At 48.5% G+C, this 13,220-nt stretch overlaps 2 protein-coding genes across 2 annotated transcripts; both read right to left on the minus strand.

Moving 5' to 3' along the window:
* Positions 1-765: 765 nt before the first annotated feature.
* Positions 766-6,554, minus strand: N7500_004699 (ECM29 family proteasome component; the record flags this gene model as incomplete). The annotated part of the gene is made up of 3 exons (XM_056675844.1): positions 766-1,154; positions 1,264-1,540; positions 1,632-6,554. The coding sequence occupies 3 exons, from the start codon at positions 6,552-6,554 to the stop codon at positions 766-768; spliced, it is 5,589 nt and encodes a 1,862-aa protein (XP_056530844.1).
* A 361-nt stretch (positions 6,555-6,915) lies between these two features.
* Positions 6,916-12,765, minus strand: N7500_004700 (uncharacterized protein; the record flags this gene model as incomplete). Its single annotated transcript, XM_056675845.1, has 5 exons — positions 6,916-7,443; positions 7,502-7,959; positions 8,015-11,261; positions 11,321-11,511; positions 12,465-12,765. The coding sequence occupies 5 exons, from the start codon at positions 12,763-12,765 to the stop codon at positions 6,916-6,918; spliced, it is 4,725 nt and encodes a 1,574-aa protein (XP_056530845.1).
* Positions 12,766-13,220: the final 455 nt, after the last annotated feature.

A 13,220-nucleotide genomic window follows, 5' to 3' on the forward strand; every position in this document is an offset into this window, starting at 1 on the left:
TGGGGAAAAAAGGGAGGGAAAATGGCCTATATGTTCAGAAATGCAGTTCATGGGCGCAGTCTTTTTCCAACGGGTGGCGGGAATTAAGGAAAAATAAAAATCATACTATTTTCAACTTGCGAAATTATTTGAAGAGAGCTAAGGAGAAAAAGGGGAGAAAAATTAGAAAATAATCGAAAATAATAGAAGAGAGAAAAAAAACAGGGAAAAAAAAAAACACTAGAGGGAATAAAAAAAAATCAAATGGCATGCAGATGCCAACCATGTGGATGAGAAGTTACTATTATTACATTGAGAGAGAGAGAGAGAGAGAGAGAGAGAGAGAGAGAGAGAGAGCCCAAAGATTCGGGTCAAAGGGAAGGGAATTAGGGCAAAGATACGCAAAGTGAAGAAACCTCGGGACTTCAGGGGCTGGCTGAGCAGAACCCTCCCCTTCCGGAGCCGAAGAATGAGCTCAATTCACTTGGACTTATCTGGGGAAGAAAAAAATATCAGTCTCGATGGGCCGGGACCCCCGGTCTGGATCGTGAAAATCGAAGAGATCACACTTTCGATCTCTTTTGGACTCTCCGCATTCCAAACGGACTTGGCCGAGGGTTAAGCGAGTGGCGTAGCCTTTTTGAGGGTATTTCACAGGAATTTAACTATACTATTTCCCCCTTGGAATGATCTCCTATTGGTACGATTAACTTCATATGTATCCTCTTTTCGAATAAGAAACATATATTGATCGACCCCGTAAATGAAATGCACCACGTGGGATTCTTAATTCGGCAAGGCCAAAGCCTCGTCCAGTAGACGCTGAACCGATCCGGATCGTTCACTGGCTCGCCATTCACGAACACGCTTGATAAGGGTGTCAGGCACAGCCGCTTGGGCATGCGGACTCAGTTTCAGGTACGCTAGAATGGCCTCTGCACGACCCTTGCGGATGGCCTCCACAGACCCTTCCACTTCGTTCGTGAGTAACTTGTCCGCCAGAACCGTCAAGGGCACGGCGATTTGTTCACCGGATGCCGGTGAAACGATCCACTGATCCACTCGCGTAAAGAAAGCTCGGAGCTCATCGTAGCCCGTGCTGACGACCTGTCGCCCACCAAGTTGGAGAACTTGGGCCAGCGGACTGGTCACCTGTTCCACGTACTTTCCCAGCGCTATGGTTAGTGTTAGCAAGGAATGACGCTAGGGGTTTCTCGCAGGGTTTTTTTTGGGGGGGTGAGATTTAGGATTTCGGGTGCGAAGTCGGGGATTTCGGTGACTGACCTTCACCCGAAGCGGTGGGGTTGAAACATTGCAGGAGACATTGTACACACGCCGCAAGGGTGTCATCTTGGGTCGAGCCGCGCCCATTCCTGGATTCTATCTCCATTTGGTCCTGGTCCTGGTCCTGCTTCAATTCTTCAATCACTCCCGGAATAACCTTTAATACATCCGGCATGAAATTGAGGTCCTTGCGTGCTTGTGCAATCTCGCCCATTGCTCGCAGTCCATGCGGCCGGTAGAGCACATTAGTTCGCTTCGCTTCGCGAACCGTGATAGTCTGACATGCGTTAGCATTTCTATAGTTCGAACTCGTTCCCTTATTTTTATAATAGTGGAAATCTTGGAAGTGGCGACATGTCAGCCCATACCTTTAGCTTATTCAACTCCTCGTTGGCTTGCCACAACTTTTGGGCTCGCCCGCTAAATTTCACTAGTGCCTTAAGCACCACTTCTTTACCTTCCCACGTCTTCCCCGCCAGAGCACGCTCCAATACTGGCCAAACCAATTGCGCTGTCGGGAGGTCAATCTCCGCATCCAGTGATAACACCGCTTGCGCAATCGCCCGTGCGGCCGTGTGCTTGATAGCCCAGCGGGGAGAGTCCAAATTGTCGGAAACCAGGCCCACAATCTCGCGAATGTAAAGTGACACCGCACGCGATCCACCAACGTTATCTTGCCATGTCTTTTCGAATTGCTCTTTCACATGTTCATCGCCATCGTGCTTACACACAAAGACGAACGGCAATGCGCTCGCCGCAAATGCCATGAACCGGTCGTTGGCTAATTTGGACGCGGAGTACAGGATTTCGCCGGAAATCACTCGTGGTGTGGCATCCTCGGCGGTCAGATAGAGGTTTTTCGCGAAGTCAAAGGTTTTGAGAATCCGATCGTCCGACGCAAGCCGCAACAGATAGCCCATGGATGAGCAGTAGGAGGCGCTGACCGTGTCATTTCGGTCCACCACGTACTTGGTGAGAATTTGGATAAATCGGTCCGCGTATGGGCGGAAGAGCAAAGTTTTCATGCTAAGCAGCACCAGAACACGGCTGCAACCCACCTTCGATGGCAGACCCACGGCCGACCGAAGCACATCCTCGAGTCTCCGTGCCAGTTCATCGAGGTTGCTGTCATCCAAGTTGTCAATCAGATACCGCTCAATCACCTCCATCATAGGGGATGTGCGAATGCTGGACAAACGCATTTTGTCAATCTCTTGACCGGTTAGACCGTATTTGTCGGCATTGAGGTGGACATAGTTGACAGCCTGTGGCTCCAGAGAGCTCAGAGCACTCAGGAACTTCTCCAGCATGTTGGGAACATATGGGCGCAGCAAGCTGCCCGGGCTCTTCTTGATCATTGAGATGAGCGCGCCAATGGCATATCCTTGCACCTCTTCCACACTAGAATCCAAGCCTTTATCGCTCAAAAGGAAGGGGATAGCACTTTTGAGTAGAGTTCCCGCGCGCTTCTCGCTACCGCTCGTCTCGAGTGTGCGGATGACCGAGTTGGTAATCGTTTGACAGAGCTTCAGCGCGGCGGTGCGGACAGATTCCTTAATATCGTCCAGTAATTTGAAAGCCTTACTGTAGATCTCATCGAGATACTGGGCGTACTTCTCCGGACGGCGACCTTGGATCAAGTCTGCCACGGCGGTACAACTTGCTTGCCGAACACGCCATTCTCGACCCGCTAGAATGCTCTTCAGCAGATCCTGCATGATATCATCAAAGTGGGTATCGATGACAACGGTGGGATCCTTGACTAGTGCTTGCCAGATGGTATTCATAGATCTTTGCACGTTCGGGTTAGGATCGAACCGGTAACGGAAAAGCTTGGGGTAAATCTTAGGGTTCTTTGCCAGGTAGCCATCGACACTAGAATCAGAAAAGATGCTGCTGATTCCGAAGCGGCCAAATGCCGCACGATTTGTCCAAATCGCATTGTTTGAAGCCAATGACATGAACCGGTAAACCAAAGTGGGGTCACCCGCCTCGGCGGCCAGGTTCATGATATCTTTGTAGGTGTTGACGGACGACCCGTCACCGGTGGGGAGAGCCCCAGGCTCAAATAGCTGGGTATCGGCCTCGATTTTGCCACCCCCGAGATTGGGACCAGTCGAGGTGAATGATTCAACCAGATCTTGCACCAGATCGTCTCTCAGTGATTGGTCACCGATCTCATATACAAGGCTGAGTCCGTGCGCTCCAGTCTCCTGCACTACCTCGTCCCTATTTCCAAGAAGGCTGCTGAAAGTAGCTTGGCACTTGCGCAGCCGCTCCTGCATCTCCTGCATGTGACCGCAGTTTTTAACCAGCGACAACAGCCAGATTGCAGATGCCTTCCGCAGAGATGGCTTGGGCGCTGTGCAATCGGCAATGACCTTGTCACAGATGACTGTAAACACCGAGCGCGGGACGTCTGAGCGAGGGAATTCTGCATCGATGTCGAAATCTTGGATCAGGGCCCGAGAATCCCACCCAACAGCAACATTGCTCAAGGATTCGCCTACAGTGAACTGAACTTCGGGACTGCGGATTTCATGTAGGCTGTAGAGTGAACCCAAGAAATCAGTGAACATGGTACCGTCTGAGCCAGATCGGGAGAAAGTCAGAGTCAACAATCCCAGAGATTTGATAGGGATTTGGTTCTCAGTTTTGGCGTCGCGCGATAGCTTTTCCAGGATCTTTTTCCAGCCATCTTCTGAGATAATATCAAGAGACAGCACACCTGATAGACTTAGCTGCCCAATGGCCTCTTGTGCGGTTCTTTGGAGCAGTGTATCCCGGGAAACATCTAGAATATCAAAGAGAGTCTCAATGAACTGCTTGGTTTGTGCTTCTGGGGCTCGGTTCACCAGACCACGGTACGCAAGTCGACTGAGCAAATATGAGAGCGCTAATATCGCCCCACGGACTCGCATGACCTCTTGACCTACAGAAGTATTCCATGATTGGATGGTAGCAGTTAGTTGAGTGATGAAACTCTTCAATTGCTCCTCTGAGAAGGCAGGGTGCGAAACCAAAATTCCAAATGCCCGTGCAGTAACACCTTGGTTATCTTGGTTGTTGCTGCAAATTGGCTCCATCAAGGATGTCGCACGCGAGATCAAGTGTTGAACAACGTCATTGGGCGCTAGGGAGCAGATTTCCACGAAATGAACACCACATTGTCGTAGGCCTTCACGCTCGCCGGTTACAAGACCTTCTAGCGTGCCAGACAAGAATGCCAAGACAGACTCCTTCGCAGACTCTCGAATGTACTTTCTCACGGCTGAGCGGGCTTGCACGCTAGTAGAGAGCAGCACTTCTTGTTTATAGTCCCAATCTTGTTCTAAATCTGTAGCAACTCCAGAGGCTGAAAAAGCCTCCCAAATCAATGTATTTCGGAGGAATGTGATGGCAGGCGTGAATGAACCCTTGTAGGGACCAGACAGGAGTTGCGATGCGGACAAAGACTGAACATTCAAGTGTTCCTCTTGCCCCCCCTTGCCAAGTAGGAAACGAGTAGCTTCATCGAACTTTGGGAAGTCGAACCAAGATTCGTCTTGAACTGGAGCTGCTGAGGAAGCTGACCATTTCCCATCTTTGGCAGGATTGAGGAGTCGGTACCAGTAAGGGTGAAGACCTTTCTTTCCTTCCTCGACAATTTCTTGTTGTCTTTCTGGGCCTCTGGCAATGGCCATCAAGTCGATCCAACGAGCGACCACATCGCCGAATGGCAGGAATCGATTCGCAAACCGCACTGCGGCATACTGAACACCCCGCACAGCACGATAACCAGTATCGGGATCCATGTCGCCAGGCTGCATGCTCATCTGACGAACCAGGAATGGCCGCAGCTGGTCCTGGAAGGTCTTGTCATGGCTGTCTAATGAAGAATTGAGAATACTTCCTAGTGCCTGGTCGATGCTAACGAATATCTGTGGACTCGAATCATCTGCACTCAAGGAAGCAAAGAGCCATCGGACCAGGTCAAATTCAAAGTTCTCTACAGCATCGGCTTGCGACATAAAGTCAACTTTTGGAACCATGATACCGATACTCTCGTAGGCGAGACCTCGCAGGCTGAGATCTGTCGTAGGTAGCTTCTGCCCACTAGCTGCCGGACTGGGCCATCCTTGAGACTGAATGAAATCCCTCAGACCCGCAATAAGTATGGGCGCGATTTGCTTCAGGTCAGAGGGTGCGCCCATACGGACCACCCAGGTCGTGAACGTAAAAATTTGGGTCCTTAGTTTCGATGCTTGCAACCCCTGAGAGGATCTAGCAGAGTCTGATAAGAGCCCATCTTCGATGAGTCTCAATATTCGCTGAGGGTCTGCAGTAGCTTTGATGGACTTCCCCAGGAAGACAAGAATCTTCACTTGGAGTGGAGGGCGCACTGGAGGAGCACCATTGGGCGCATTCGGCGAAGCGGTGCCGAAATACAGATCATACAGCTCCTGAACAACATCGGGATTTTCAATGTCCGCAGTAAATCGCTTCAGGGTCTCATCTCCCAAATCCGCAAGGCGTGAGTTGGCATCAGCAGAAGCGATCAATGAAGGCAGGAATCGTTGTGAATCATCAAAGGCACCACTTCCGATGAATCGAAGGGCGATGACTTTTGTCTCGGTCAAATTCAAACCACCATCGGTAGAGGGGTTCCATGTCTCGTTGGCGGGGACACCCTTGTTCAAAAAATTATACTCATCTGGAGATAGGCCGGGGCATGTTGAAGTTTCTTTAGGACCAGGGGTAAGAAGTAACAATTTCGCCAGCCAGAAGGACAAGAATTGGGAATCTTCATCTGATAGACCGAGTCGGGCTTTCAGGGCCTGGTCTTCTTCACTTCCTCTTGCTGGCAGCTTTAAAAGTGGCAATAGACGCAAAACCAGATTAAATACGATAGCACCCTGAGTGGGTGAAGTTCCGATCTTTGAGATACCCTGGAGCAAGGGCAGTAGGATTTCGACTCTGGCTTCGGAGCCGAGGCGATCAATGCCTTGCTGGGCATAGATAAGGTCAAAATGCCTGATCAATTGAGATTTTTGCTCTTTGAATTGCTTCAACAATGCTGCCACGGGCAGCTGAATAGAGGGGGCTTTGATTCGGGTGTTGACATGCTGGCAGACCGAGATGATTTTGTTGCGCACCTCTACACTGTCCGACCCAAGCTTCAATAAAAAAGGGGGCAAATATGTTCCAAGGAGAGACTGCAGCTTTTCATCTGTGTCTGCCATAGCAATTCTAAATTCGACCTTTCCTATCAGACTCAACTCGCGAGCCTCAGGACTCTGTGAGTCCGCCATGATAAAAGTGCTTTGCAGGTGATTCTAACAGAGCATCAACTTGACAAGTAAAATAACACCAAGACGACCAGATTTATAAATGAATAGACGATATAGGCAACTGCACTCACGTCATCGCCGTTCAGGTGAACAGTATGGGGGGCTGTCCAGGTTGCTGATTAGTCATACTGTGCTTAGTCATTTTCTTGGCAGTCACGGGGCATCTACATCTGACAGGTGCGATCCCAAACCAAGTCAACAGGAGTCTACAATATTGATTCATGAATGTACATGTAAAGGAAGGGGAGAATAAGCAAGCGAGAATCCGTTTTACGTCATAGCAAGACATATAACATTCTAAATCACAGTATGTATTCGTATCTCAACTGTCCATTCTCTGCTCAGCAGCTTCGCCTCTCAGGAAACGACCAACTTCTCTTTCCGCCTCAGCAGAAAGATCGGTGCCATCTTTCTTCTTCGGATTTCCAAAGAGACACTGCCAAAGGTCGTCCTCCTTCACCATCTCCCCACCCAGAGAACCGCGTTGCATCATAGTGGTGAGAGTGGCATCTTGTAGTTCTATCGAGTTAGCAGATTCAATGGCCGCTTCAGTAACACCATCTTCATCCGCAGGAGATGTTAATAGTGCTGCTTTTTGTTGCTTCTCTTTCTCCGTGATGTGAGCTAGGCGTCGGGTTACTGAGATCTCATATATGGATTCTTCCACCGTGCCGGAGACAAGGTACATCCATACTGTTGTTGGTCGATATTGACCAATACGATGCACTCGGGCGATGATCTGGAGCTCGATTGCTGTGTTGATTAGTGGCTCGCATAAGAAGACATGGGTTGCAACGATCAAATTCAGCCCGGAAGACTGCGCTTTACCATGCAAACAAAAGCACTCAATCTAAATTATAAATTGTCAGCGTGTTCCTTCCAATGAGGTATGAGTCTGGGTCGCTTACAGCCGGGTCTGTTTTGAAATTTTCAATGCCATTGGGGGAGTCAATACTAGTAGTGACTATTCCAAAGGAGCTGAATGCGGTCTGTAATACCGACAAAAAGCTTCCGTATTGAGAGAAAATGATTGACTTTGCGCCAGGGTCATGTTCCCGCAGCCATAGGATGTGCCGGGCCAAAGTGTCGATTTTTGTCCCATAAGAACCCTCTAAGTCAATGTTCTTGATCTCATTGAGATGACCGGAGCTGATGTCACTGTAAATCGCATTCTGAGAATGACCTTCGTGATCAAGTTTGACGGATGACTTCTCCTCCTGTGCAACTAGTGCCTGTGGCTTGTATGTGATCTGGTGAAAATCATTACGTTTCAACTTCTTCTTGCACATTGGACAATTTTGGTGTGTAGACCACCACATTCGCAAGCAATCCTTGCAGTACTTGTGACCACACACAGTCAATACGCCTGCATAAAATGTCAATCCTCGTGTAAACATACATCCTGAATAAGCGATACTCACCGACTTCGAACGTCGATTGGCAGATAATGCACTCTCGGGGATTACTTTCGGAGCCACCATCATCTCGTAGGTGAATGAGGTATCTTGCTTTGGACTTGAGGGAAGCAATCTTTTCTTCTATAACCTCCTCTTGCTCGAGTCTCAAATAAAAAGCGGATTCATCTAGCGGCCTGCCTGCATTTTCCTCGTCGTATGGGGCCACCGTATCCGAAATCTGCTGCAGGTGACGGTAATACTCCAATCGATTATTCATGGTGTCGCGGAACATTTCAACTTCTCTGCTCAGTTTGTTCGTAACCTTCAGTTGCTCAGCGATCATTTGACCGGCATTTTTCAGGACCATTTCGACGATCTCGTGTTCAGCACGAGCACGCGAATTGCCCGAGCTGGCTTGCCACTCCAGCGACGTCACAAGTTTGCGAAGCTCACTGACAATGTTGCGGAGAGATCCAAGACTCGGATCAGGCATAATCCGACTGCGAGTCTCCATGATCTTGAGAAATAATTCCGGAGAAGGCCCCTCACCTTTTTGGGCTTGGATGATTCCGGCTTTGGCTTCGTGGGAAATGAGAGTATTCTTTTGACCAGTGAGAGCATCATATCGGTCGCTGTACATTGACCTCAAAGCCTCCATGTAGACATACATCTCGTCTTGGTGTTTTGTTGACCGCTCATACTCATCGCCCTCTAGCTTTGCCTCTTCTTCCTGGTCAATGAGTGACTGAGAGACCAGTTTAACCATGGCATCTCGCCATTCCTTGTATTGGTCAGCATGCTTGTTAAGAGCGTCGCAAAAATCTTCGAATTTGCTAAGCAGATTATATGACTCGACTCCTTTGCTGTAGAGCTGAGGTTTCATTTTCGGGATGTGCACGAATGCTTTGTCTTTTGCTTTAATTTTGATTTCTTTCATGTAGCGCTCGACTTTCCGAGAAATATCAGTCAACATCTCTTTGCGGATGACTTTTGCAGCCTCATATGCATCTTCTTCCCGTTTCTCAAGCGTTTTGAACTCATCCGAATCTAGCTGAGTCAGATTTGGATCGCTCTTGATTTGGTAATATGCGTTCGCAGTGAAGAACACTGCAATATGCTGGACTTCAAGTGCAGCTCGAAGCTTCTGTCGACATTGGCCGAGGCGGCTGTTCTTGTCTGCTTCCTCCTGTTCGTCCTCCTCATCATCCTCGCAATTCAGATTGGTGTCTCCTAGATTAGCCCCGTTATTGCCAGTAGCGCTTTTGAATTTCACTAGGCGCAGTTGCTCTCTGCTGTCTTCAACCAGCTGAGTGGCATGATCCAACGCTTTTTGCCAAAGAGCGAGGGCTTCTTGGCGGCGTTTGGCATTTTCCAGAAGCTGGCCTCGTCGAAGTTGCGATAAAATGAGTGATCGTTCCTCCGTACGTATGGCCGACTCGTTGGTCTCGGTCATGATGTCCAGAACCTGATCCACACTCCGCAAAGGACCGGACCCTGGACCCAAGATTCGGCGATATCCGACTTGGGGATGGAGACAAGTTTGGCGCAGTCTCGCTAACCAATTACGCATCCTGTCGAGAATTACAGGATCTTTAGGGTCCCAGTCGCCTCGAAGGGGAGCTCCCAATGTGCTCAAACCGCATTCTTCACACATTTGCTCAAAGAGCTGACCGTATTGCTGTTCTTCTACAGCTGTGAAGGGAGTAGTGATCACAATACGCTTTTGAGGTGGTAAGCGAAGCTCAACCAATAATTGACCTTTCCTGTGCCGAAGAGCAATTGTGTGTATAATTTTTGCCAGGACTGTCCCAAAACACTGACACAATCTTTTCCACAAAGGGGCTGAAAAGCAGAACGGCTCGTAATGGAGAAAAAGAAGAAGGCCAAACAGATCGTCTATGTTTCTGCGCAGTGGGGTACCAGTCACAGCCCAAGCATTCTCTCGAGGGATCAAGCGAGCTACTTTCGCAGCATTGCTGACTCCACTCTCAATCATCTGAGCCTCATCCAGGCATACACGCCACCATGACAGACGAACGAGTGGGGTCTTCCTCTGCACAAAACGCTTTTCGTGTCGTAGAGCTCGCTGTGGAGCAGTTCCCGCATAGTGAATTTCTTTAGCAATGACATTGTACGTAGTTAGAACAACATCAAACTCAGCAAGCTCGTCAACAATCATGTCGTCGGTTGTTTCTCTCCCACGCTTAATGCCATTGTAATGATGAACACGCAGAGTGGGGGCATGCTCTTTCAACTCTTGTCTCCATTGTTCGAGAATCGCTGGTGGTGTGATGATTAAAGTGGCGCCAGTAGGTTTAATTCCGTCGGGATCAGCCTTGAACTGCGGCTCTCGTTTGTTCAGACTTATCAAAGCAATCACTTCGACTGTCTTGCCCAGACCCATTTCCTCTGCAAGTATTCCACCTTTCAGATTGTCTGCGGCATCGTGCCACCCAGAAAGATCTGTTGTCAGAATCATAAACAGATGACTAAAGTAATAAGTCTGTCCATCGGCATCTTTCGTAGAATTGAAAGACGCTGGGAGGTTGCTTTTAGGAAGCTCCGCCATAGGGACGATTTCGCCATTTGGCCTGACTTCTCTTCCTTCTCTCTGTAAAAGCCAGCGAACAGCTCTTTTCTGGAACGGGTATAACTCGCAATTTAATTCAGGGCATGTGAGGTTCGTCGGACTTTCTGCGGGGTTGGGAACGTGAACATTCTTGTAGAAATCACGAGGATACCATTCTTTAGCAGTTCCTAGCATTTTATTGCAATATTCGGAGTCGGTCAATCCTGATGGGCGGACACATGTTTCTTGCAGCACATATCTTGTGAAGACTTCCAGCTCTGCTTCCGTAAAGCGCTTTAGATCTGGGGCCTCAAGAGAATCCCTCCAAAGAACAACTGTCTCAAGGGCAAAGGTTGCTCCATCTGATGAAGCGCATAGGTGTGCTTGATAGCATGCTGTGGGCAGTTTATTCAGGAACTGGTCCACGTGAGTAAGTTTGCTGACGGTCTGGAGTTGCCCAAGAATATCAAACAGCTGCAAGTCCTCGCATGGATATATCAGCAATTCTTCTTCGTCTAGATTAGAGAGTTCCAGCTCCATACGGTTGGCGTCGCCATTGGCCGAGTCTGGTTGTGGCGTGTTGTTCAAATCATCATCGATAAAATGAACGCTTCGAACATCTATGAGTATGGGAACCCGGGAGTCGGACAGAATTGGCTCGTACGACCTCTTGTATTTGCGGTTGCTCGTGTTGGTTGGTCTCTGCGGAGAGTGAGGAATCAGTCATTTTGCTTTGAAGAGGGAGACTAGTTGCAACCTACTATGCGCATTGTCAACCGTGCCAGTGGAATGTAGCCCAGAGGTATTCCTGTCATTGATATCCCAGTTTCTTGTGTCAGACTTCTTGCGCCCCGTTTGGTAGCCTTGCCGTCCCCTTTAGTAGTCTTGTGCCGCTTGGTGGCATGGTCGTCATGTTGCTGGAAGATGGGGTATAGAGACTCAAGAGTCGCGTCTAGAAGAACAATGAACATCAGCGCTTCAGTTTCGTCAAGACAATCAAGAGACAAGAGACATACCTGGAAGTTCGAGATCTTCTACGACCACACCCATTCTGAAAATCGCGGCCTATGCAGTCGCCACAATGAAGAGTTGAGAAGGAGAGACAATGCGATAAAAAGATAGGGCGATCGACAGATCCATGGATCGTCTTATCGCAAGAAATCACGGGGCGATAAGAGCAGGGGCTAATTGTCGGCTAAATGCAAAGCCGGGCGACTCAACTTAGTATATCAAGACAAAAATAGCCCAGATCTCAATACTGCATCCAAATATCTGTATTCAATACATCAAGTGTACCTTATATCAATTCCCTAAGTTGGTATCAGCTATCCTGTTGAATATGTCCTCGGATAATGTGTTTGAAAATGTCTAAACATATATAATCCCTCTACGTGGGTGTATACTTCCTGCGATGTGTAATACTGACAACTTGATTACGACCCAAAAGTTCCGTCTAATTTTATTTACACACACATAGATATTCCCAGTATTGTCTAGGCTCATGTAGTATCCAGTGGGCGTGTTCTCGCAAATCTCGTCGATTCTCAACAAGAAGGTACTCAGCATATCTCTGACCTGTGGTCAATACTCCCACTAATATTACAAGAGAATCATGTTGTCTCCAAGCAATAGTTAATCCACTGCAAGTCTGACCTTAAAAAGCTCCAACCTTATCATCCTGACAAAAAGGACACTCAGTAAAATACTCCGCCAACCCAACCTCAATCTGCCATTTTGCAAAACAAGATAGACAAGAGAAAGACTGAACGATACGAACCCTCGCAGATGCAGGCTGGGGCAGCCATCTATGCGAAAGCAGCACAACATCTGTAGCAAGCCCGGGAGTTTCTTCAAGCAATCTCTCGAACCTCTTCTTCTCGCGCAGGCCCTTCCTGTACTTCTGACAGACCGCGACGACCACATCTCTCAGACCTCGATCAGACTTCGGTGTTGTCTTGTATGCTTCAAAGGCAGCGGTCAAGAATTCATCCGAGTCCCAGTTCTCTTGGGCGAGGGCGACGAAGGTTAATTTGGCCTGGATTTTGAGATATTCCACCTCGAATTTGTCGGCAAGAGAGTATACTTTGACATTGAATAACAAAGGGCACATTCGAGGTTCGGATTGGTTGATATCGTAATGAAGTCCGTAGAATGAGCGTATCATGGCTTCTACGACTCGTGGGTGTTCGTCCTTGATCTCGAACATATGGGCCTGTTTGCTTTCCTGCAACCATCAAAGTCAGCCAGACTGTGAATCATAGAATGCTTGAGATTGTGGGGTACTTGCATTGGGGACATTAGAGAAAAGCCTACAGAAAGCCTCAGATCGGCTACAGACGACGACTCTGTGCACCTTTAAGGCTTGGTCCAAGGTGTTAATTGTGAGGTCGGAGAACATGCCTGTGGGGTACAATCTATCTCTTGTCAGTTCCTTTGTTTATACTTTGTGCAAACCGGAGAACTTACTCCCCTAGCCGGTGGAAAAAGCGATCAATACCCTCGATGCTGTAAGAAGGTAGTTCCATTGCGAGGGCGCGCTGAACGGAACGTTGGTGCGGAGGAGATGAGCCAAGGCCAGCAAAATATGTGAAGAAGCGTAATAAGGATCCAAATTTGTTGGGGTAACAACGATGTGCAGTTTGGATTCCTTTTGTGCTCAAT

This window comes from Penicillium coprophilum, assembly GCF_028826855.1.
Source record: "Penicillium coprophilum strain IBT 35676 chromosome Unknown utg000004l_segment0_segment0, whole genome shotgun sequence".
Classification (NCBI taxonomy): Eukaryota; Fungi; Ascomycota; class Eurotiomycetes; order Eurotiales; family Aspergillaceae; genus Penicillium; species Penicillium coprophilum.